General features: G+C 42.1%; 1 protein-coding gene across 1 annotated transcript; it reads right to left on the bottom strand.

Annotated features, from left to right (window-relative positions):
• Window positions 1-470: 470 nt before the first annotated feature.
• Window positions 471-23737, bottom strand: btaf1 (BTAF1 RNA polymerase II, B-TFIID transcription factor-associated). Its single transcript, XM_028603161.1, has 38 exons — window positions 23299-23737; window positions 22228-22351; window positions 21762-21876; window positions 20962-21096; window positions 19697-19896; window positions 18193-18326; window positions 17581-17710; window positions 17378-17446; window positions 17051-17140; window positions 16862-16957; window positions 15173-15349; window positions 14765-14905; window positions 14514-14638; window positions 12963-13083; window positions 12668-12772; window positions 12359-12508; window positions 11702-11844; window positions 11368-11542; window positions 11029-11232; window positions 10010-10430; window positions 9589-9773; window positions 9337-9493; window positions 8889-8998; window positions 8576-8777; window positions 8242-8390; window positions 7958-8110; window positions 7082-7203; window positions 6197-6364; window positions 5931-6008; window positions 5715-5844; window positions 5485-5626; window positions 4757-4887; window positions 4286-4408; window positions 3771-3923; window positions 3233-3444; window positions 2967-3126; window positions 1232-1402; window positions 471-785 (listed from the first exon to the last, which is right to left on the bottom strand). Exons 1-38 carry the CDS (start codon window positions 23310-23312, stop codon window positions 645-647), a joined length of 5556 nt encoding a protein of 1851 aa, XP_028458962.1. The 5' UTR covers window positions 23313-23737; the 3' UTR covers window positions 471-644.
• Between the last annotated feature and the right edge of the window lie 1964 nt (window positions 23738-25701).

The raw sequence follows: 25701 nt of genomic DNA, 5'->3' as shown, positions 1-25701 counted from the left end.
TTTTAAGACCTTGTGATGACGAGGGGGGGGGGCTGGGAGGGTGGGGGTGGGGGTGAGGCGCTACTGGGTAATCGTGTCTAAAGCAGTTAACACTGTATACTCTGGCAATGCGATGTGGGAGAAGGGCGGCGGGCTGTAAAAGTGGCACCTGGTGCGGTTCCTATAAAACATAAGCATTCAGTGCATCATAATTATAGTTGAGAGACCACAGCAACATCCCTGTACACAGTGGTGATGCTGCTGCTAACTAATGTAGAAGATGTAAACCAACACGGGGGAGGGTGCTTGTCACAGGTGGTACACAGTCATCATACCAATATAGTCTCTTAGTAGTTTTAAAGAGGACTTGTTGAAAAACCTGCGTGGTTTACTCTCAACAAGGAATTACGGGATGTCTTGATGTTCAGAAACGTCAGAAGAAAAATGTGTTAACGTTGCAGCAGCAAACTAAAATATAGATTTAGTTCTTATTTTGGCCGTTTTTGGTTGTCGCTTTGGGACATTTGTGACCATATGCTATGAGTGACTCCTTATTCTGATCGGTGCTTGGGAGTGGGGCAGACAGTTGCAGCAGTGTGGGGGTGGCGGGGCTCCTCCACGGGCTCTGATCAGGTCCTGCTCGGCTGCGCGGGACTCGTACGGTGCTACTGCAGGGAGTGCATGAAGCTGTCCAGGTTGTACTCCGTGTCGTACTGCTGCTGGTCCCATAACTCTCCCAGGCCGTCCAGCACAGACTTAATGGACGACTTCCCGGAGCTCGACACCGACTGCTCACCCTTCTCACCCTGAAACACAGACACGCACACGAATGTTTCACAGGTACAGGTGTGCATGTTAAGAATACATAGGATTGCATACTAACAGCTTCTGCCAGGTTTTTATCTTGGGGGGGAAGAGACGGCGAGGAGTACCGCACTGCTTTTTGTTGAAGCAGCCCCGCTCAGGCCCGGTTGTTGTTCTTGCCAGGCAACCACCAAATCAACCCGTCCTCAGCTGAACGTTATTTTGCTGTGAAGTTAATTAAGCCGGGCGGTGTTCCACTTTGAGTTGGGAGTTTTTTTTCAACTGTGTTGACAGCACAAAGTCCACATGACTGACGTGACAAATAAACATCTGAATTTAGCTCACTGACATTTTAAAGAATTGTATCTCTCCACGTGGGGAGATCGGTGATCCCCACCAACATGTTTCTCGGGGTCTCCATGACGAAAACACTCCGACAAGCTCTCACCTTGTCTAGACTGAAGAGGTTGAGGAGCTGGTCGGTGCCCATGCTCTGCAGGCTGGCGTTGTCTTGGCTGATGACAGTGTTGGCGATGCTCATCTTGAACTTCTGCAGCCCCATGATCTTCTCCTCCAGTGTGCCTCGTGTGATCAGCCGGTACACGTTCACAACCCGTTTCTGCCCGACACAAACACAATGATGAAGGTTAACGGAACGTATCAGAAGTAGCGCCCTTTATATAGAGAGTGGCCAACTAGGGAATCGAATGTTCTGAGCTATCCAGTTATGCGATTGGTTCCGAGGTGGTCACGTGTTTCGTGGACTCCATGTTGGTATCCAACATTCATCGGATTCCCATTTACATAGTGCAGGGAATAGTGGAAAATTTTAATTTTTTATAAATGATATAAAATCACTGAAAAAATGTTTGGCTGCAATGAAAGACAGGGAAGCGGCAAAAGATTTCACAAGTCACCACCCCCCGTGAACTAAAAAGGCAAAAAGTATGGGAGCTGTCCATTATTGTGAGGTAAATGTCAATTTCTCTCTTCAATAGGATATCAACTTACATAGGACAAATATAGTAATACCATCGTTAATGTGTACCATGCTGTCAAAAAAGTTCCAACACTGCTTTAGAAATGAATGAAGTTAGCCTTATGCTAGAGTTACCTTTTATCGCTAGCACTCCATGTACCTAAATGCTTGTGATCTTGCCACAGTCACATGGAGTCCAGGTGTCTTTATTATGTTGTTAATAATAATAATAATAATAATAATAATAATAATAATAATAAGAAAGTGAAATGCAGCTTGGATGGGGATGTTCGGCTTTTCACAAGTCTAGACAGCTAGCTAACGCTACACCGACGTTTGCTAACGTTAACACAGTGTTACTAGCCTGCTAGCTAGGTAAATATTACGACTGCCTTTGGAGTTTCCTATATCTGCGTCCACGTTGTCAACATAAAGCCTGTGGCGTTAGTACTCCTTTTGTACCATCATTTTATTGAATGAAATATTGAGCTGCGCTCCTCTGAAATGGGTTTTTGTTACATTACACACAAAGCTAGCTATAGTTAGCCTGCATGCTAGCGGACATTAGAAAGGTAAACACTGCTCAGAGACTTATTAGGAGACGTGGTCACTCACTACAATGGGAATTTTTTTTTAGAGGCCCATTTACGATACAGAAGGTAAATATACACTGGAATATTTCCGTAAGGGCCTTTTACATATTGACAAACGTCGATAATAACATGTATATGCCCGTTTATAGTGAAAATAAGCGATTTATTTCAAGATAGCATATTCGCCCCATAGAGTTACACTGTACAGTCATCTGACGTTTGTATCCAATATGGCACCCATGATTTGAGTTGGCCACACTCTATATAAAGGCCGCTAATCAGAAGTGTAGGACAGCGCCTCCCCGCCAATTTTATTTCACTGGGGTCATTTTGCGTCACTGGTTTCAGACAAGAGCAGCAGTGTCACACTATCCAAGGCTGCTCAAAAGGCCGTATTTAATAATGCAGCAAGGAAACCGATCAGTCACATCTTACTTTGGGTGCCACAGGAGCATTTTGGATTCGGTATCATCTTCATCGTTTGGCAACTGGAATTTCTCAAAGCAGATGATGATCCATAGGTTATTGGTATTTGGTCTATACCGTTTACAAAAGCACAGGCCCACGACATGGCATATGTTGCTGTGTGTGGCCTCTATTCGTCGGTTTACCTGTCCTATCCTATGGGCACGATCCATGGCCTGCAGGTCCCTCATGGGGTTCCAGTCATGTTCCACGAACACCACGGTGTCTGCACCAGTCAGGTTCAGACCTAGACCCCCGACATGGGTGGTCAGCAGCAGCACGTCAATGGATGGGTCATTGTTAAACCTGAGATTCAGAGAGAACAAAGTCATGGAGAAGAATGGGACTGAGCTCACATTCACAATAACAGGCAGCACACGGTGGAGATCTGAATAAATCCCCATCCACTCACCTGGAAACAATGGAGTGGCGCAGGCCCGCCGGCACCCCCCCGTCCAGCCTCAGGTAGGTGACAGAGGGCAGTTTGGGTTTCAGCAGGTCATGCTCCACAATATCCAGCATACTCTTGAGCTGACAGAAAATGAGGACACGATGCTGGGCCACCACGGCCTCGGTGCCCCCCTCTGATCCTCCGCCACCTCCTAGTCCGCAGTCCACCAGCAACTGGAAAAGAAAAAAAAAAAAAAAACATCAGAGCCACAGTATGAGTCAGTGGAGAGGCTGACAGTACAGTTTAGTTCAGCAAAACCATGGGCAAACAATCCAATTGGTCAGGAATGGGTTTACAGTTTTTTTTTTGTCAGATTTCACCAGGAAATGTGCGTCTTTGTTGCCTTCTTTCTATCTCTACTCTTACGCAAGAATATTACTTTCATGAAAACCTAATTGGATAAAAGTATTACAATTATGTGAGACATACTCCAAACTGTGGGCCACACAAGCAGAAGTGATGTGCTGTAGTTGATCTGAAAGACTTCCCAGCACAATACCTGTTTGAGAGCGGAGAGTTTGGGCGCGTGCTGAAGGTCCCGCAGGCTGGAGTTTTGCCCTGCGAGCTGCTCAGTGATGCGTTTGTACTCTGGATGCTGCGGGGTCAAGACCAAACTCGGGTGGTTGCACAGCTTCCGCAGGTACTGCAGCGCCTGAAAGAATGAAGGTAAATATTGTTGCGTGGTTATAATGAGATGCATCTGCAAGAGATGAAGGCATATAGTAAATATTAACAAATTAATGCTTTGATTCCAAACCATGACACATCTGCTCTGTGAAACTAAATCAAACTGCATTTATGAAATGGTCACTTGCATGCACAGGCCCGTGACGTGATACACCGTGATCGACAGGTGGCGGTAATGAACCAACACAATGAAGAAAAAAAAAAAAAAAAAAAAAAAAAAAAAACAACATCTCCACAGGGCACCCTTAACTAGTGTTTCTAGTGTTAGTGTTAGAGGTGGTTTATAGTTGATGCCTGTATCAGATGAATAAGTAGAAACCTGTGTACCTGGAAGACATGGCCTGTGGCCTTCAGTTTAGGCTTCTCCTCCTCTTCTGTAGAGGTATTAGAGATGCTGTCCTCCACACTGGCCTTGGCTCGAGACTTTGCAAAGTCTTCATATAACTGAACCTGCAGGTGGTGAGAAAGCATACAGCGTTAAGAGGGTTGAGACATTATCCATGGTTAGTTCTTACGGAAACCAGTCACATTACTTCTAACCTAGAACAATGTGCAGGCATGCATCCCATTAGCAATGTTTTAAACGTATATGGCTGGCCTATAATATTACTAGCTACTACTTAGTCCATAGAAGACCGTAGAACAAGTATAACATTGCAGATCCCTATAATATACAAATGGCAAGAAAAATGCAAAGCTGAGGCACTAAGACAATGTATTTTTCAATGTTTATAATGACGCATTTGCCTGTGGGTACGGGGACAGCCCATTAGATAATTATTGGGGGGGCACAAGTACCTGTAGAGGACTCAGATTGCAGTAATAGTCCTGAATTATTTTAGGCGGAAGGTCCTGGAGGACATCCTCCTTCATCCTCCTCAGAAGGAAGGGTAGCACCTGCCGATGTAGGGCCTCCATCGCCAGGACACCTGAGAATAAGGAACCAATATTAACCAGTTAACGGCCTAGTCCTATTATAGCTCTGGGATGTTAGGTAAGGCAATATTAGGTAAGGCAATATTCAGCTAGAAACTGAGCATGTGAGCAAAGTACAAGCGGGCAGGGAGGATTTTGGAGGAGTGTAGAGCGGATTTTTATAGTGGCATGTCGCCTTATCTCCCCCGCTTACATTTTTGTCCGGTACTGCTCACACCATGAGTTTGAAGCATGCCTGAACATCTATGTTACCACAGCACAGTACATGTATGCAGATGACAACGCCTGCCCTCCCTCCCTCTCCATGCTACTAGTGACCGTCATCCGACAGACTTTATGCTTGCGGAGCTCCGGGCATGAAGGGAGGGTGGTTGCAGTTTATCTGATAAATAATTTTCTTTTTTGGTGACGAGAGGTGAGTGATTTGAGCAGAGCACGGTGAAAAATGAATGCATTTAGTGGAGCGTCCGGGAGTGGCTTTAATGGGGAAACGGAGGGAAGGAACAGCTCCGTGAGCGAGGAGTGGAAATTCTCACTGCTCACATGCTCTGGTTAGAAAATAAACAATGACACCTGCAATATTTACATACCTGCCTCCTGTTCCCGTGAGGAACTTTTGGCGTCACGGCTGGCCAGGATTGGTTTTCCGTAGCGAGCAGCAAACTGCCGTTCTGTTCCAAGGAAGCCCGGCATGAGGAAGTCAAACAATGACCAGAGCTCCAGGACATTGTTCTACACAGAGTGGAAAAATAGTCATGCTTTGACTAATAAACATGAGGAAAGAAGTACAATTTCAACAAACAGACAGCTAGGACCTCACCTGAATGGGCGTTCCAGACAAGATGACTCGGAAGTTGGCAGCCAACTGCTTAATGGCTTTGGAAAGTTTGGTTTTGCCATTCTTGATGACATGACCCTCATCAAGGATACAGTAATTAAATTTGATATTTCTAAAACAAAATAAAAAGTTAATTTTAAAAACTGAGCACAAAAACTTCCTCCAAAACAGAGATATTAGAATTAGAATGATTCTCACCTAAAAAAGTCAATGTCATTCCGTACAACGTCATAAGAGGCTACTATAAGATTGTGTTTTTTCACTTGGTGCTGCAACCTGGAAAAGTAAATGTTTGTTTAGGATCATGAATGTTGGGTAAATGCGTTTGTGTTACATTATGTACCAAACCAACATTGAAAAATATTCCACTGTACTTTTTCTAGTTCGGAAACCTTTAGGACGAGGATATAAATCATTCTCTGTATGCTGACAAGCCTTGTTTTAAAAGTCTGACTAAGCTTTACCGCATTCGTTCTGTAGGAGGCCCAGTGTAGTGCAGCGGGTTGAGGTACTCCCTGGTGCAGAATTTGCCCACCTCATCCACCCAGTGGCCAGTCAGCGTGGGAGGACACACCACCAGAGAGGGCAGGGGGCTGCTGTCTGCAGCCTTAGTCTTGGCATATTCCTGTACCCTGAATAGACATCAAATACACACAAGGCTGATTTGAGTTTCCTTACACGGCACATCAAAACATAAAAGAACGAGTGTTTTAAAAGAACAAAGATCAAAACAAGTACGTCAAAATTGGGACTAATCGCTGTTGAAACGGTCAACCCCTGCTTTGTCTATTGTTTTACAGCACAGCATGAGGCAGGCTCATTGAGGTCATAAATTAACAGCATATAGTACAAGACCTTTTCATATTCAATGTTTTACATAATAGGATAATAACATTTTGAAAGGAAAATCAACTTGTAGCCAAACCTTGCTTTTTATTTTTTGCTCATCAAGACATTTCATCTCATATTATCTTGTATTAATTAATTTTATACATTTAGTAGACAGATTCTTTCTGCATTGCCATTTGTTTACATTGACTTAAATAAGAGAAAAAAGCCAGCCTTATTGAACTTATATTATGATTAGGTAGCTCAATCCTTTCTGCGATTTAGTAGTGGTACATAGTAGTATATTAATACCAGACATTGATTACACCCACAAGCATATAAACAACTGCCTATATGGATTATACATTTGGACACATTTTACTATTCAAGTATAAATACAAGTCTTAAAAATGTGCAATTACAAAAGAGGGAACAATCATATGAGTGATGTTGCTTCTGAATGTCTAGTGACAAAGACCAAAGTCAAACAACAATAGCAGTAATAGTGCTGTTTGGACTACCTGAGGTAGTGATCTCCTGCCAGAATGCAGATGGACTGCAGTGTCTTGCCGAGGCCCATGTCATCACACAGGATCCCGTGCAGCTTGTATTTGTTCAGGAAGGACAGCCAATTCACTCCGTCCTGCAAGATCACACAAAGACCCACACTGTAGACATAAAAAAAGCAGCCCATCCATTGTAACTACAGTTGGTTTCAGAGAGACATTTTCTCCCGAGTCAGTTAAGGTTGATTGGCAGCAGTGCGTTTGACCAATAGCAGTAAAACTTCAATTGGCTTTCTGCACTGCTAAAGAGATGGATGGTTGGTCTCAGCAGAGCAGCCAGCAACTACCATTTCTAGAAGGAATGGTAGTACCCAATCTCAATTTGACCGCTAGAAAAATCTACTCCGTCAAGAAAACCATTTGTTGAGTCTTTACTTATTTATTGCACAGACATATGAAGAATCTGAGTAATAGGTTTTATATTTATGCTTTTTTAAATACACATTTGCTTTTATATTTATGCCCTTATATTTTAGTAGCATACTGTATCTGTACAAGCATCTGAATATGGTGGGTTACGGTACCTTAGCAGTATGTATGGATGCGCAGTGTGTATGCATTTTTGAAGAATTTGTGTATGTATTTTAAGTAGCAGCGGTCCATGAGTTGATGTTTTTCACATTGTTTGGGTGTTTTTGCCTGTGGTTTTACGGTCCACAATGTTTTTTGTTTGGCGTTTTGTCTTTGTTTGTGTTGTCCATGCAGCAACTTGCCCATGTCCAACACAAATGTGTCCCAAGGGAGACAAATGAAAGAAACCTTGACCTTGATTTATCTGCTGCTTGAGGAGGTATTGCAGAGACACAGTGGGCACATAAAACGGACACACACCTGCTGGTACTTCCTGAGCTCAGCCTTAATGGGCACAGGGATCTTGTAGTTCTCCAATTTTCTGCTATCTAGTAGTTGCTCTAGGAAACTGCGTTCTCTGGCCTTCTGGCGGATCAGGTCAGCTGACATGGCTGGAGGGTCTGGTATACCTGCCTGATGGACAACAGGTGGGTGGGGGGGATAAAAAAAAAAAAAAGTCAGATTTAGTCTTTTTGCAGAGAATCTTAACTTTGCATAATAAAAAATAATAATGCTTTTTTAGCCTTCCGTTCGTGTGCTCCTACCTCAAGGGGCAACAGACGGATGAGTGTAGCAAAGCACTGTGTGGCCATAAAACGAATGCTATCACTGGGGTCACTCATACGGCCCAGCACTGGTACTACGAGCAGCACAATGTAGGGTACAATGTCCACATCAAGCTGCTCCATGACACCTGGAGAGAAGTTAGTCAAGGACAGTACTGTACAGAGATAACACAGCAACTACAAGGTTAATGCTTTAATTAACAATAAGCTTTAAAAATAGCATTACTGCAAAATATGTGTTATGGAATGCATTTATAGTGTGCCATGCTAAGAAAATTGAATCAAAAAGTTATTTCACTGTGTAAAAGGATACAGGCTAAAGCCTCGATGGCACCCTCCTGTTTGGTGCAGTCCTCAATAGCAGCTAACCAGGGGAGTACACACTCAAGGAAACCGTTCATGGTCTCCAGCATGGCTATCTTACTGAGCACGCCCACACAGCGTGCTGCCATATGACGCACCGCTGTGTACGGGTGCTGCAGGCAAGTGAACAGATGGGGTAGGTGCTCCAGTAGCTATGGGGGTGTGTGGGGGGGTGTGGGGAGAAAACAAGACAGATTTAATAATTTGCTAACATTATATTAGTAGTTGGTTTAAGATACCTTAACGAATTCCTGCAGACTTACCAAAGGTTTGAGTTCAGCAGCCATTGCCCCAGCCATGACTTCCAGCACTTGTAGAGAGTTGACCAGTTCCTGAGCTGCAGAGTCTCCCCTCTCAAGCTGGACCAGCCTGTCTAGAACGCACAATAGACACAAAGTGAGTCATAGTACCACACTACAAAACATCTTGAACCGTGGCTGATAATGAGTGGATTTACTTAGTGAAATTGAGTGAATTTAATTTACACAGATAAAATGCAACCTGTATTATAACTGATCGTAGATACTTGCTATGAATCATCATGAGGCAACTTCACATACATACCTGAAATGTTACAATTTGTAGTCCACTTAGGGCAAAAATGTCTACAGGCCAGTTAAAATGTTGAAATACTCAAGTATTTACCCTTTAAGAAATAGTCGTTATAAATGTCTATCCAAGATTCAAATCTGATCAACTCAATCAACATACCAATGCGTTGATTTTCAGTCACTACTGTCTTCAGTGGTCCCACAGTGTTCTCCCATAAGTATGGCAGAGACTTGGTGAAGTCTGCACCAAAGTGCCTGGCAACAGTTGTAAGGGAGAACTCTGCCCCTCGTCTCTGAATAAGAACTGGCTTCTTAGTCTAAAAAGAGAACATATAATACAAAAAGGTTAAACACAACCGGTTGTGGACATGACCTAAATGTGAGGAAAATGTACTTTAGTAGCCGTCTGTACCTCATCATTGTCAGTGCTAATGGTGCTGCCAGGAGGAAGCTCTGTGGTGGGCGCCTTTGGGGCTTTAGGGGCTGGCCCCCTCTTACTGGTAATGGCAAACGCTGCCCTTTGGTGACGGTACAGGGTGATGATGCCTCGGGTTTTGTTGACCATGTGATGCATGCAGTCTCTCTCTAACCCACTGCCTAATGGAGAGAGAAAGATGCTCAGTAGCAGGCAAGAAAGCACTTCTTTATTGTTGACACGATTATTGGAGGGCTGCTGTTGTACTTTAAAATTTTACAAATACAGAAAAAGATGTGTATTCATAAGTCAGTGGAATGCTTAAAATGCTAATGAAAACCCAATTTTGAAATCCCACTGGTAGCTGACACATTGAGTAAAATTACTGACATCGTTCCCAAGCTTCAACAACTCTTACCTTTGGCATTTTCCAGTGTGGGGGGTACGGGGCAGGCAGAGGAGGGTGTGACCGCAGAGTCCACGCAGGCCGAGGCACAGAGGTTTTTGATGATCTTGGGATTGGGGCATGGCGAGCGTCCAGCACACTGTTGCAGCAGCTTGGCTATAAAGGAAGCAGCATATCCCTGGATCAGGGTGTTCTCCTCCCGCTTGATGGTTTCCATCAGAGGCCTGACCAGTGGGTTGAGCTTGTCGGGAAGAACCTGCAGGTTAATCACTGCACAGGCTGCGAACATGTGGACTCGCAGATGCAGCTGCTGCCATTCTGTGTTGGTCTCCATCGCTGTTACTTGAGCCTGCTGCCGTTTACCGTCCAGTGCCTGCCACTGACTGGACTTGACGTTCAGACCCGCTGTTGACTCTGTAAAGATGGTGGTTACCTAGGGAACGATAGAGGGGGGGTGGGGGAGGTGTGAGTGTCTGGAATGGGAGCGATCTGTTACAGAGCGCAACATCCATTGACCTTTAAAGCTGAGAATCACCTGGGTACCAGACCATTACCAGAGCTGTCAGTTCAAGAAAATAAAACCTGGACAGAAAACAAATTACAGCTGGATGATATGGGGGAAAAAAAAACAAACAAAAACAAACAAACAATCATAATAGTAGCCAAATACCTTAAAATGTCAGCCTTCAGTGTAAACTACAGTTTTGGAGTCATGTTCTGTTATGTTGATGAACATTGGGGGGAAAATTAATTATAAAATATCCATTTCAATATATTCTATAAAACCTAAAACATTTAACAGTAAGACTGCCCCGTTTGAAGAGGATTCTTCGGAAACCATGATGCATCTGAAGAATGAAATTGCACGCTTCATACAACCATAAAGTTTGTCTGTTTACATGCCTGTTCAAAAATCATACATGGTTCGTTTCAGGAGTGATAACCCACCATCAAATCACCTACATTTGATTAATGAAAAGTGTTTTGCTTCATCCAATCAAGCAAGTTTTCTTATGTGTGGCTGGACCTACCAGTTCATTGGCTTGATCAATAGTGAAAATGCTACAATTGAGGCGGTCTTGCAGGTCTATATTGGCATCAGCCAGCAGTGCAATTAGCTGCTTGCACTCATTCTGCATGCGCGTGAAGGGGATGGCAATCTCATCATAGTACAACTGCTCGGACAGAATGGCCAGAAGACGAGGCTGCACCATGGATGACACCAATTGACAATCCTGAAAGACGGATTAAAAAAGTAAATACATGTACTGGACCTCTGAATGCCTGATTCTGTAATGCTCACACTAACTCTGAAAATGGTCAAAACACGTTTTCTACAATTAACAAAACTCAGTGTCTGAGCTTTTCACCTTCTGCAGTGCAGCCCACTCGCAAAGCACCAGAGCCACAGCTATGCGCTGCAGGGCAGACTTTGAGTTGAGGTGGAAGAGCAAGAGCTGGCCTAAAGACTCAGCTGGTCGGATCTCCTGAGATGCAGCATTGAGCTGAGGGTCACAGATACACCTACACAGAGCCCCCAGCAATCTGGATTACAGAGACACAAAGAGAGTGGGGAAAACATGGTCAGAACTGTTAGCATCTTTTAAAAACAATTCAGCTTTCTTTATTGCTTTAGAGAAAGTCACAAGTTCCCCTCAAGATCAGGACTTTTTTCACCCTTCCAATGCAACAATCAAAACTTACTTTGCAGCCATGAGGCGAGAACGGACCACTACATAGTCCCTTGTCACTGGGTCGTCGGTCACCGTCTCTGCACCTGCTATATACTCTTGGACAGTTTCCTTCACCTGATTTGTTCCTTGACGTCCCTTTGTACCAGCCTTATCCTGTTGCATCAACACAACATTATTACGGTTAGCTTCCTTCCGTGTGTGTGTGTGTGTGTGTGTGTGTGTGTGTGTTAAACAGACACCAACCGACCGCACACAGCAGAGGTCTCCTCTGGGTGCCTTGTGCATTGATGTCAGACCCAAATGGGCACCAATGGACGCAGTTATGGCTGGGGGTTACACACCCACGCGGTGCCCATAAACAGTCCCAGACAGAAAATAAGAAAGAGGAAATACAGGCAGAGGGCAGGGTCTCTGTCTCTGCAGATACAGACACCACTACACACTTCTAGTGGGTCATTAAATATCGATTGAGAAGGGATTACTTTTGTATCTTTGCATCTAGCAGATATTGTCCTTTGTCCTGGAGCATCAGTTTGCATCTAAAAAGGACAAACCACTACACACCCTCATACACTATAAATACAGAAGATCAGCTGAGAATGCAGTAGAACAATATAACAGTTCTTATTCTTCAGGCTTATTTAGCTACAAATACAAGTGTCCCAACCTTGGAGCGAGCCTTGACTTCCAGCAGCATGTTCAGGTCTATTGGAATGTGTGAGGCCTGCATCATGAGACAGAGCCAGGCACCCATCCATGGACAGCTGGCTGCTACCACGTACTGCTGTGGGGCCTGAGACAGCAGCTCACTCCACACCTGCCCAGTGACACACATTAACAAATCATAAAGGCAAAATCAAAAAGGTCATCCATGTACAAGGAAAGAAAAGTGAGAATGTCGGTATTGTTTCCAATATTCAAACGTAGGCCATCTTTGTCTATTACCCTGAGATGAAGTGAGGGTGAGGCAACAAACCTTTTGAATCAGTTCAAGGATTTCCTCATTGCTCTCCAGTATACAGGACTGGAAGATGTACCGCAGCATATCTGGTAGGATGGGGTTGATCCACATCGCACAGCTCTGAAGAATAAAAATAAATAAAAACACTGGTATATTACACATCCCATAGCCAGCATTCAAACTCAAACTAAAAAGCTTTGACAGTAACACTGGCCGTTATGAATGAACAATATGGCAATCTACAGTATGTCGTTGATACTTTGTTAAATCCTCTATAAAAAGGAGTACAATTGCTCCAAGTCAACTTTACCTCCTTAGCTTTAGACAGCAGTGTGAAAAGGGTTTCCAGTGCCGCCCGTCTTACTGATGATATAGTGTGTCTCAAGAACGGCCAAACCCGAGGGACCAGGACTGTTAATGACTGCTGCATGCTAGAGTGGACAAGAAAGGGTGTCAATATACATACACCGTCAGAAGGGGACATGCAAGATCATCACTTTAGAGTAGGGATGTAATGAAAGACTCAAGTGAAATACAGTCACACTTTACACCATTTAGCGGTCAGCATTTTAAACCTGGTTAAGCCAGCTAACTTTACTAGCCAACGGTAGGCTAACGTTACCTGCTATGTTAACTAGAGTCACGCCCTAGGCTGTTTAAAACTTGCATCGAGACTCATTTTTCATCTCAACCGGTTGTAATCTTTATCTTCCATCTAATCTTAAATCAATTTTTCTAACCGAGTCACGATGCATCGTTACATCCCTACTTTAGAGTAAAAAAAAAAACAAACAAAAAAAGAAAAGAAAATAATGCCTTGTGACAAACACTTAACCCCTGCTTAGCCTTTAAGTACTCATTATGCTTTTTGGCTTTCCTTTATTGTGTTCTATATCTTTTTTGTGCACGTTATAAGTTTACAAAGCCCAAAGTCCACCGCAAAGGGACTTACCATCTCCAACAGAAAACACTGTTCACAAACTGCTCCAAACAGCTCTATTGTAGTCCAGCCTTTACTTCAGAGACAAACGTGCTTCACTTTGTAACACGTTATAATGCTCGCCTAGCTGCTAGCGTGGCACGCCCTCATACTCCGCTTCTGACTGGCTAGTAGTCCTTACCTAGCTACTGCGCATGTGCGACTCCCAACAAAGATGGAACAGAAGTGAGATGTCTCACTCTGTAGCTAAAACAGAGAGCTCAACACACAGGGTGAAAAGAGGAGCTGCAGTACAACAAAAATATGTTTTTTTTAGAAAATTAAACCATATAAAGCAATTCTGATATAACCTCTAAATACATGAACCTGAAAATGAGCATAATGTGAGCACTTTAAAGAGTCAGAGTCATTGTCCATCTAATTGTGCGTTTGTAGAAAGTGCACTCAGTGGTGGGCGTGCATGGCCTGTGTGATTTTATGTAAAGTTCAAATGCAGTTCAGCCAACCTCTTGGCAAAGTGTTGACACGACATTGAACACACAACCACAGAATACAGGGGAGTCAATTGGCCTACCTTCGGCTGAATGACGACAGACAAGCCAAGTCAGAATAGTAAGCTTCTTGTGAAAGAGTACATGCTAAGGCCATCAAACCCCATGCAAAACTGCATTTCACAGGTAACACAATCACGTCTTCTAATTTATTGTTTAAGTCAACAGTACCCAAACTTGTCATTGATTTTCCTTTGCCCTGCCTGTTGTACGTATAGTTTAGCTAGGAGCAGAATACATTTGTTCGATAAAGTTTTCCAATGGGACATAAATCACAGCATGGTGTCACTTGAGAGTCTGCCATCATTCAATAACGAAATTATGATTTTGAGGCAGTAGCATTTATTGTGTGAACTTCCATGAGACTGACCTGCACTGGCGGACCTCCGGGTAGGTGAGCAGCGAGGACAGCAATGTCATGATGCTGTTGGTGGAAGCAGTGAGGTCATCCAGGTCCAAAAGAGCATCCCATAGTGTGTTCACGATGAAGGGTACCTAAGAGACACACACAGAATTTTACAACTCAATTAAAGTTGAAAAATAACTGCCTACAGTTAAACTTCAACACAGACTGAAACAGCAGATGCATTGTTCAAAAGGCTCTACTATTGCATCTCTGACCTTATTGGGCAGTAGCTGTACCAAGCCTTCCACCACAGGGATTAGGGCTGCAGCTGCCACGGCCCTGACATCATCATCTAGGTCTTGTAGGCCTACAGTGATGGCAGGGAGCACCCGGGGCAGCAAAACTGAGATCAGGTCCTGTGAGACGAGAAAACAGACCGATAAAGATCAGCATAGATGTATGGGTATGAGATCAGACAGAATGGCCTTTACAGTGACATCTCTCCACAGGGAGCACATATGCTTCCAGACGCCAAAAATAAATAAAAAGCTTTCCATCCATACTGTTGTGTTCCCACCTCCACAATTTATATTCATGACCATATGGCGCTCAAATCGAATACACTGTAGAACCTTACTAAGCTTATTCAACAGCTGATCACATACACGCAGAACAGGTGTTACCTGTCGGACAGCGAGGGCATACTTGATGCCAAGCAAGCCTCCATGACGGACCTCCCACTGGTCTTCTTTTAGCAGCGTCAGAAGGACGTCTACTGTCATGGAAACTCCCGTTTCATTCATGTGGCGAAGGGCCACACCGAGTGTCTGGGCACACGTCTCCCTGACAGGAGCCACCACCTTGAAAAAAGGAAAGAGATACAGGGTACCTAGTTATACTCAGCACTTTGCTTATAGATCTGGATGATAATGTTCTAGTGAGCTGGTGAGCCACCACAAATGAGAGGTTTGATTACATATTATAAAATGACAATATAGTAAATACCTATAGTCATTACACGGATATATATTTATAATAGCAGCATTATCTTAAGTCGCAGTGGCAAGTTATGTACTACCACTTGTTAGGTTATTATGCAGGCCTTCCACCAATAAAACCCTACACAAGGTCCATTCACTGAGGAGGAGTTCTTCTGGTTGAACTTAAGCAAATATTAGCATTTCTCTGGACTAGATGTCCCAGGGTTTTTCACCAAGCAAAGAATATTAATTCCTGCAGGAATATTTACACTTAAAAAAGAAAGAACACAACATGACAACCTAAATACAGTCACATGCAATGCCCCTTAATCTGCTCAACTCCCATTAATTCCTCATTATGGTCATTATTACGGCTGTAGGTTGAGTTGTTGTATGACTTTTTCTCTCCCAGTAAAATGCAACACCCAAATATATTAAAGAGGGTCAAGTAGAAGGTTCTTTTGTCTAACTTTTAAACTCACTGCTGTTCTGTTGCTACAGTTATGAGGGGGACAAATACACCTTACACTAAAGCCACTTAGAGAATAGTATTTATCTTAGCAGCAGATAAATACCATGCGTCAAAAGAGTTGGCACACAGTAGTTACATTTAGGAGGGGGGAGTGTGAATGCCAAAACCACTGCCTTATGCAAATATTGTAGCAGACAATAAAAAAAAAAAAAAAAAAAAAAAACAGACACCTCTCTCACAATGAGAACTATAGATGCTATGAATAAGGTCAATAAATGCAACTGAAACAAGGCCAATTCCATAACTCCTTAAGAACTTTAGAAACTATTTGTCAGATACAATCATACAGTACAACGTAGTGAAGTTCAATCTCTGCATTTAACCAATCCTAAGCAGGAGGAGCAGTGGACAGCCACAACAGCGTCCGGGGAGCAACGTGGGTTTCAGTGTCGTGCTCAGGGACGCTTTGACACGTGGCCTGAAGAAGCCAGGGATCGAACCGCCAACCTTGTGGTTTAAGGACAGATCCACGCTACCTCTGAGCCACAGCCACTAAATGGACCTTTTTCACAACAGACATTTGGACTTGTCATAGTTGGAAAAGCACAGCTGGAATTGATAACCTTAACGATGGCTCAATTCCATTGGGTGTCCCAGTAAGCTATTTCAGTGAGTAAGCATGCACAATACCAGGGCCTCTAAGTGGAATGCAGCCATCATTAATGGTTTTGAATACACCTGTGCTTTTCCTACTATGACATGTCAACATGTCTGCCGTGAAAAAGGTCTATTATGAATAACCGTGGAATAAACACATTAAATCCTGTCCTCGTCTTTACAACACGTCTCATGTCTTGCTAGTGTCTCAGCTATGAAAAGAACAACCTCAGACTTCAGTTGTCCACAAAAACAAGACCTACCTCATCAGATACAAAATCTCCAAAGCGGTCTAGGGCAAAGACACAGAGCAGCCGGATGACCAGATCCTCTATCCACTCCTGATGCTGCCGCGACATCTAAATCAAAACAACAGACAGCTTGTGTCATGTTCAAGTATCACGGAAATGTTATAAAAAAAAAAAACTTGAGGATAAGGCTCAGATATATACCTGTTCGGCAGTGCTTCCCACCAGCTTCCCGCCCACAGCACCATGGGACTTGATGATTTCTCTAAGACCTGTGCCTGCACCATGACGAATCTGTAAACAGACAATAACATTTTACATTTAATTTGCACTGGTCACATAAAATTGTGTTTAAAAAAAAATAAAGAGAGTTCTTTGGAAGCAGATTTTTAACCATTTGTTGGCAACCCTTTGTTCACAATTGGATCACAGATTGCACCTTTAACTCAGCCAAGCCTCTCATGTTCAACTGTATTGTAAACTATCAGCTAAAATTGAGTATCACATCATTGAAAAACGCTTTGTTTTTACCTCCCATGAAGGATTGAAGAGGTCATTGCAGAGCTCCTCACAGAAGCTCTCCAGAGGCCACTCTTGCATCTAAAAGACAAAGCAATGAGATATCAGTTACATCAACAAATGTTTGTTTTTAATATTCATTCGTACCATATATAGTAATTAAATGGTTCAGGCTGGGACATCTATGAGCTATTGAATAGTTTTTGACTCCTTACCTCCTCTAAAAGACCAGAGTTATCTGGAACGTTGTCGATTAAGACTTTATGCTCCGTTGCCGGTTGCTCAATAACTACATTGGTGGTTTTCCTTCGTTTCTCTTCAGGTTCCCCCTCAAAACTGTCATTGCTAAAAAAAAAAAAAAAAAAAAAAAATAACGGTGGAGGAAACACAATGTGACTCATTAGAACCAATCAAACTATACTTGTGAAAAATGTTCAAATCTGTCAAGATGAAGTATGTTAAAGCTTTAGTGCGTAACTTTGATATTAATCAACATCCGTTACATTTAAGCCATTGCCAAATGAGTTGCTACAAAGCTAATTAAGACTATCAGCTCCACCACAACTTCTCTGTATTTCTCAGTATGACTATGTTCAGAAGATTGTGGCGTCTGGTGAGGACTATAGATTTAACGCTAAAAATACACATTTGGTTGTATATTAAAAAAAGAAAAAAAAAAAATTAAATATTTCAATAATTTGAAGACAGTATAATGGTTTCGACCCTGGTCGGTTTTGTTGTTTGTTTTAAGATAGAGAGGATTATCAAAGTTTCAAGTCAAAAATCAAACAGGGCATGTTGCAGGTACACCGTATGAATCATCTTACCTCTTTTCATTTGGATCCACATCTTTGGATCTTTGTTTGGCCACTAGCTTGGCCATCCTCTTAGCCTTATTCTTCTGACGACTGCTCATGCCTGGCCGGAACTCAGTGTCAATCAACTCACTAGCCTGAATGGGCTGAAAACAAAGCAGTGGGGTTAATTGTTCATTTTAAGGGGTTAACTGAACACATGTGCCGTGGTTACACTTTTTAAATGAGACTTTTGTGATCAGATAGGAATTTAGCTGTGTCCGCATACAAGTATCCACTTTTGACACTTCAATGCGACCCGCCTGATCAGATGGAGATCGGATATATTTCCACGTGGATAGAACGTTGTAAAGTTTGCGGGATCCGTACGAGTCCCAGCGGAGATGGCTCTATAATGGCTCTGCTAATTAATTCACATTTCCTATGAATTCTTCACAATAAAAGTCCCATTATTTTAAAGCTTTTATGGCGAAGCAGCAAAACATGGTAATGGTGGGCTTTTTAAATCACAAAAAACTAAACATGGACATCCTTACAGCTGGAAGCAAGGCCAGGCCACCTTGACATGTTGTATGGCTGATCGAATCACAATGTAAGCAAGATCCAATTTCCGACTTGAGTTAATGCATCTTGGACTAATAGGATGACAAAGGTCGCATAGAAATGACAAGTGTAACCAAGGCCATAGACACAGTAAATCAAATGTAGGAGGAGATTACAGAAGGACTTATTTAATACATTAATTCTCCGGCTCAAAGCATCACAAATCTCAAGTGGCTCCAAGCTGTTCTACTAGGCTAACTGCATTCTCCCTCCCTATTCATGCACAAGTCATATTCATTATTTTATACTATGGAAATCTTGCAGAACAGGTTATCAGTGAAAAAAGCCCCAGAAGACTATTCGTGGCATGTTTGGCATCTTACATATGGATCAGGAAGAAATATAAAAAGATGTTTATTATATTGTATTACCACACTGAAATACTGACATCCCCTGCCTTCTACCAACTTGAAATGTATGCAGCACCACACAATAGATAGGCACACAGGCCTGGAAGATATGAAGAGCAGACTGGAAACACAAAAAAAACACCAAGGTTTCACTCAAAAGAGGCAGAGAAAAGGATGATTCACAACTAAAGAGAAGATGACAGCTGAATCAGTATTAAAACTTGGCACTGCACAGCTCCACAGCAACAGTCTTCGTCATTGTGACTCAAGTTATAGCCTTACCTCCTTTCACTTAACTTAAAATCAACTTAGCCAGCTAGGTCAGGCCATGACGTAAAGCCACAGTATCTCACTACAGGGAAACGGTTAACTGCTGACAGAAGCGGTGACAGCAGGTGCCCACTTCCTGCCACACATTTCTGATCATCTTTACCTAGTTTGCAACTTTTTAAGTCAGTCCAAGGCTACAGCTTGCAGTAAGAGCCTTAGTGAACCAAAGAACATAAAGTACATACTCTGAGGTCTGCTGAACCAAAAAGGTAAGAGGTTTAAATGAGACCCACCACATGGTTGTGCGAGCTGGATCCAGCTGTGGCTTTGCTTCCATGGGCTTTAAGCCCGCTGGGTTGGCATGTGTAGTCTAGGTCCTCATCGTTAAACAAATCCTCTGTGTCCATGCCGATAGCAGCGCCCATGTCCAGACCCAACTTCTTCTGAAGAAGCTTTCTCTGGCGGGCAAGACGTTCCTTAGGGTCCATCTCACCTGAGAAAAAAATATCACGGGTTACTACTAGATAGACTGGAGAACAGGTACAATGAGTATGTTCACATGCACACCAATATTCCACTATTATTCCAAATTTGATACAGGTCATGTAAACAGGATATTCCGGTTGGATATTCTGAATAAGGCCTTTCTCCTAAAAAATGCGCACACATCGCTACGCCGACCTTTTCAAGAAGCTGGTTGAAGGAATGAAAGAGGGACACTGTGTTCGCACCGTCCACCACCGCTGGTAAACTTTGAAAAAAATATTTTTTGCACAGCTACATGTAAACGGGAATATTCACTTTCATTAGCCATGTAAACAGCTAACAACTTAGTCATCGTAGCTGTGCGAGGAATACTGATTATGTGTATGGGAACCACAGAGTGTCATTCGGGAGCTAAATGCAGCTAGAAGACAAACACGATTAGTGCTAGGGCCGCAAATAAATACAGGAACAGGATCATAAATAGGTCTGAACATCACCCAGAACCTGCTAAATTTAGCAAACTTCAACAGTACAGGCGTCCTTGAACGAGAAATTATATCAGATCACAGAGAAGAAACGACCGGTAAAACAGAATGCAGGACTTTGAATGACTGACTATCAAAAGATGAGGATGAGCAGCTTTCCCTATTCAAATTCAATTCAAATTCATGGCCAAGTAGCCTAGTTTTTTGTGTGGTAGTTGTGTCTGTGTCAGTATCAACCTGAGATATATTAGCAGTGATGTTGTAGTCCAGTCTCCAACACAAAAGTGTGCGATTTAAGGGATGAGAAGTACACAAATGTTTAGCATACAAAATTCTTGACAGAATACCCTTTCCTCAAGTCAAACCGAATAGGTTGGAAAGTACATTAAAATCTCCTAAATAGTTACAGTCATACACAATCAAAAACAAAGCTGTCCAGTAGTCAGTGTCCCAAGAAGACTTTGAAACCACCCTACTCTTTTCAAATGAGTCACTTTTCCGGTCTACGGGTTACACTCACAAAACAATGTAGCTTTCATACACGTGGAGGTTATTGCAACAAAACCACAATAAAAACCACTACAAACCAGTTTTGTCATCCTGCAGCTCAAACTCCACTCCAGCAGATCCCAGCAGAGAGGCCCCATGTTTAAGTAGGCGGGAGATGTCAAAGTGGTAGAAACTCAACCGGTCGCAAGAGGAGTCCTCTGGAGACAAGTCTTCTACAAGAAAGAAAAATAAAAAATGTCTCACAACTACAAAATTAATCTGAGGTCACATTCACACTAACTCCTTTCATCAAGAACAAACTTGTGTTTCCCACCCAACAAGACTGAGGGAGGATAGATAGATAGATAGATAGATAAAATACTGGAAAATATTAAATTGAGTGGAAGACAATGTTGATTTACATTTGTGATAAAATTAATACAACTTTCATTCAACAGTAGCTGGGACCAATAATGTTGTGATCAATACAGTCATGTGATGCAGAGAAGACTGATTGCACTGAACAGCAGGGATGGGTACCAAGTAGTGCTGACCGATGAATCGGAGTTTCCTCGTCACCCCGATATGAACATGTGCGATAAATACAATCGCAAAAGACTACATAAAACATGAACGTGAAAATATATCTAGGCATGTGTACCAAAAGCGGGTATTGAACCGGCCACAGGAATAAAAACTCTAGGACACTGCAGCCTCTCCCCTTCTGAGCACCCACAACCGACACACTGATCACAGGTATTGTAACTAAATCCAAAAGGTAAACATTAGTGCTCAGAGTATTTTCATAAACAACTATGCCAAACTGAAGACACAGATAACTGCAAAACCCAGTGTTTCATTTGGAGTACATGCCTCAGCATTTGACAGGAAAGTTTACCTTCTTTAGGCTTGGGCACAGGATCCCACTCAGGAATATTCCTCACAATGGCCTCTACAGCCTGGCCTGCTGCTATTCGAGTGTCCCAATTGGGACTCCTCAGGTAGGTCAAGACCTGGTAGTTGACAGAAAATAGATTTTATATACTCCATGTACAACATAAATTATAACTGTCGTACCTACAAAGAGAAGGAAAGAGACAAGTAAAACAGCCAGCGCAGAACTGAAAATTTGTCAAGACTTGACAAAGACTTTGTTGCAGTTGCGAGGTCAGAATCGCATACAAAATTCAATCCAGGTACTAATATGGCACAGACAGCTCATTGCCCTATCAGGGAGAATAACACTGTTGTACATTATCAATACTCTGCAAAGTTGACTGCAGGGACAGCCAAATATGCCTTGGTTGAGATTATCTCATAAAGGCTCATGAAAGACAGTTAGGGGAAAAAGCCATCAAACACACCTTTGATAGGAGGCTATTGAGTTCATGGGGGTGGAGTTTGACCACTTCTCCAAGCTGCTGGGCTGCTGCTTTCCTGGTTACTGGTGTTGTTCCGGTGTCGAGCAGGATAAACAAACGATCAAGTCTAAAGAAAGGTGACGTAACAAAAATATAAAAAAAACCAGGTCAAAAGAAACAAAGACAATGCACAGCACTGAACACATGCTGGTTACTCTTCGCCAATTTTTGGTGCTCTAATATGCAAGGACCATGGTGAGAGGACCAGAATTGAATCATAATCTAAATATTTTATAAATTAAATAATAAAAACAAAAAAAAAATGGAAATGCTCTCAAGACAACACACTGAAATGTATTTGTATGAATAAAACCACTAGGCATTATTAAAATTGTTTGGCTCTGAACCAAGGTAACCTGTCTAATGAGCCTGGTCTTTCACTCATTAGCAGTCTATTAATAAAGTGGAGCGGATTAGAGATATAAGGGGCGTGACCCCAGGTACCACTAATACTTAAAACTGAACTACAGAGGAGTCGGCTTTGCTATGCAAAAGAGGCCCACTGACACCACGTGGAATTATCATAACAATCACAACGGAAAACGCTTGCCAAGTAAACATCAAAACAATGTTAAGATTAATATTCTAGCATGTTTAGTGACGTTAAAGATGACCTAGAATTTGGCTACGAGGACAGGCTGCAACACTTGCAATTTGACATGTTTGTGTGTATCTCGTGTTTGCAAACTCGTTTACATGACATTTCACAATCACGTTAACGTTAGTTAATCTGTGAATCCTTAATATTAAATGTGAAATTAATTTGACCTATCATTTCGCACATGCAGTAAAAACGAGTCCCAACTGAGTTATGTGCCCAGCCAGCAAACCCGCGCCACGAATAGTGACTAAGTTACACTGTAACGTAACGCTGTGTTAGCTTGCTAACGTCGACTGTCGCCATGCCATTCTTTGCCAAATCAAAAGCTAGCAGATAGCAGGTTAGCCAGTTAATTGGTAAGGAAACTCGGGACAGATAAAAAAAAAAACCAAGTCAGCATAAGCCAATCTTACCTTGATACCGCCATGGCCAATTGTTGTATGGCTTTTCACGCACCACATTCAACAGGCAACCAGTAATTTGAGGCTTTTCCCTCTCTGCTGTTTCACGTTTCCAATGCCGCAGATAACTGTAGCTAGATAAAGTCATTAGCTAGTTAGCAGCTACCGCTAGCTAGCCGAGGCCCAGGCTGTGTGCTTCTGACCACCCCGACTCTGTCTGAGTTCACCACCAATTCATGGCTTCAAAGTTGTCCCTCTTGTCTCTTCTGTATCTTCTCCCACAAAATATCGCCGAGTACCATACGCATATCAATCTATAGCTAAAGTTACCCTTCAGAACTCTTCGCGGATAAATATTTTAACCTAATACGGTGTAAAGAGTTATTTTGTAGCACGTTGAGGGCGACCCAGAAGACTGTTTTTATATGAGGAGCCATCTTGCATTTATTCCTTCCTCCATAGCAGGCGTAAGCTGATTGGCTAGAAGCATCGGGGAAAGCCAATCAAAATGTACGTTAAAGAGGAAATAAATGGAAAGAAAAAACGATAAAGGGATACTTTACATGGTTTTCCCTCAATAATGTTGATACATTGTGGCCCTAGTTTATCCAAAACAAACATGTACCCCTAACTGATTGGCGTGTGTTCGTGAGTGCTCACATGCAAGCCAGATACCATTTAACTGCCATTTAGTTCATTTGGTTCTAACATCCTATCAAATTGTTTGAGCTTACAATTAGTTACATTCATTTTAATGCTTTTTTTTGCATTTCACTATATTTATTTGTATTTGCGGACGTTACTTTGAGGCAGTTGAACCCTGAGCTGACCATGGTCCTGAAAAGCCAAATTTTAAAATCGCCATAGACCTGAGTTAAGAATGGCAAAGAATAGTGTTTTTGCCAAAACACCATTCAAGTGACATTCAGCAATAAAGCTTAATCATGTATTTCAGATAGCTGTTGTTTAGGTGGTATTAAGTAGGATTAACCAGCTGGGCAAACATGCAGACAACTCATAATTCAAGTATTTGCAATATGCAAATGAAAAAATGAAATATGACAATGTGACTGTTGTCTCTCTCTCTCTTTCTCTCTCTCTCCCTCTCTCTCTCTCTCTATCACACACATACTCACACCTTACAACCGTATTTCAATAGTTTATCAGATCGTATATACTTCCTCTGATACCTCTGACCTCATATGACGTCTTTGTGTGACTGCAGATATGCAATATACCTATTATTTAGATAATAGAAAATGGCATTTGAATGTATTTGAAAAAACAAAACAAAAGTAACACAAATCACCATCATCTGAACACTTCGATTAACACTAAGCATAATGTACTGTACATTCAAATGTTTCAGATTTTTGTCGTAGTTTTACAGCATGTTTTTGTGCTGCTGATCTCTTGACATAATCATCAGTTTATCAAACCCCTTTCATCATCACAGCAGTATAATGCAACTGTTTTTCACAGACTACAGGAGCAAAAAGTATAGTAGTAGATTTTCCTCATAGTTGAAGTGTAAGCATACAGTGAAAGACAGATGAGGAACAGAAAGCTTGACTTTATGGGTGACCTTTCTCAGTCCGTCCTCATAATATTTCATGGTCTTTTACATTGGAAGACTTTTATGTCTTCATAGCTTTTATTTCTTACTCATAAGTTTAAGCATCCCGAAGGAAGGGTCCTATTTTTCTGCAATAAATTTGATGATTGAATATTACAAGTACAGCGTGACCTGTGTTATCTGAAGGTTTATGTCTCCTTCTCCAGCAATGTGATTTAAAAATAAATTTAAAAACCAGAAGTGCCTTTCCACTATTGCCAGTGTGTTCTTAAAGCATTGTCATAGAAAAACAGGTTTATGTTCAATTTACAGGCCGAAAACTGCAGATTTCAAGTCTGCAAAACACCCCAAGTAATATTCTTTATTTTAATGAAAACACAAACAATATGATGCTGTCATATGCAGCAGAAAGCACTGCATTCATGTGATCAACCTCTTATTCTACAGTGGATGAACAGCAAAAAAGAGGAACTTAAAGAAGAGGGCAGGCTTTGAGATGGTAGAGTTGCATAATATCAACAAAACGTTATGAAAGCATCACTGCAGAGAGCGGCTGCATAGAATTAGAATTAGAAATGATTGTTATCACATAATGATTCTGCATTCTGTCTGGCTTTAGAATTTTGGTTATGACACATGGTTATGCAATGTCTAAAATAAGCACAGGGAAGTGCAGTTTGGAGAGCTACTTAATGTGTTCACATTAAGAATACAGTACATCCTGTTTTACAAAGTATAGAATCGAAATAGGTTACAATGCACTATGGAATTTATCTGAATGTAGTATTATTAAATGATCAATGTGCTTTTCTTAATCAGAAACTGCTAATCTGTATTGT

The sequence above is a fragment of the Perca flavescens genome, chromosome 17 (assembly GCF_004354835.1).
Source record: "Perca flavescens isolate YP-PL-M2 chromosome 17, PFLA_1.0, whole genome shotgun sequence".
Classification (NCBI taxonomy): Eukaryota; Metazoa; Chordata; class Actinopteri; order Perciformes; family Percidae; genus Perca; species Perca flavescens.
The sequence above is the reverse complement of the archived record's forward strand: the minus strand, read 5'-3'. Positions and strand labels throughout refer to the sequence as shown.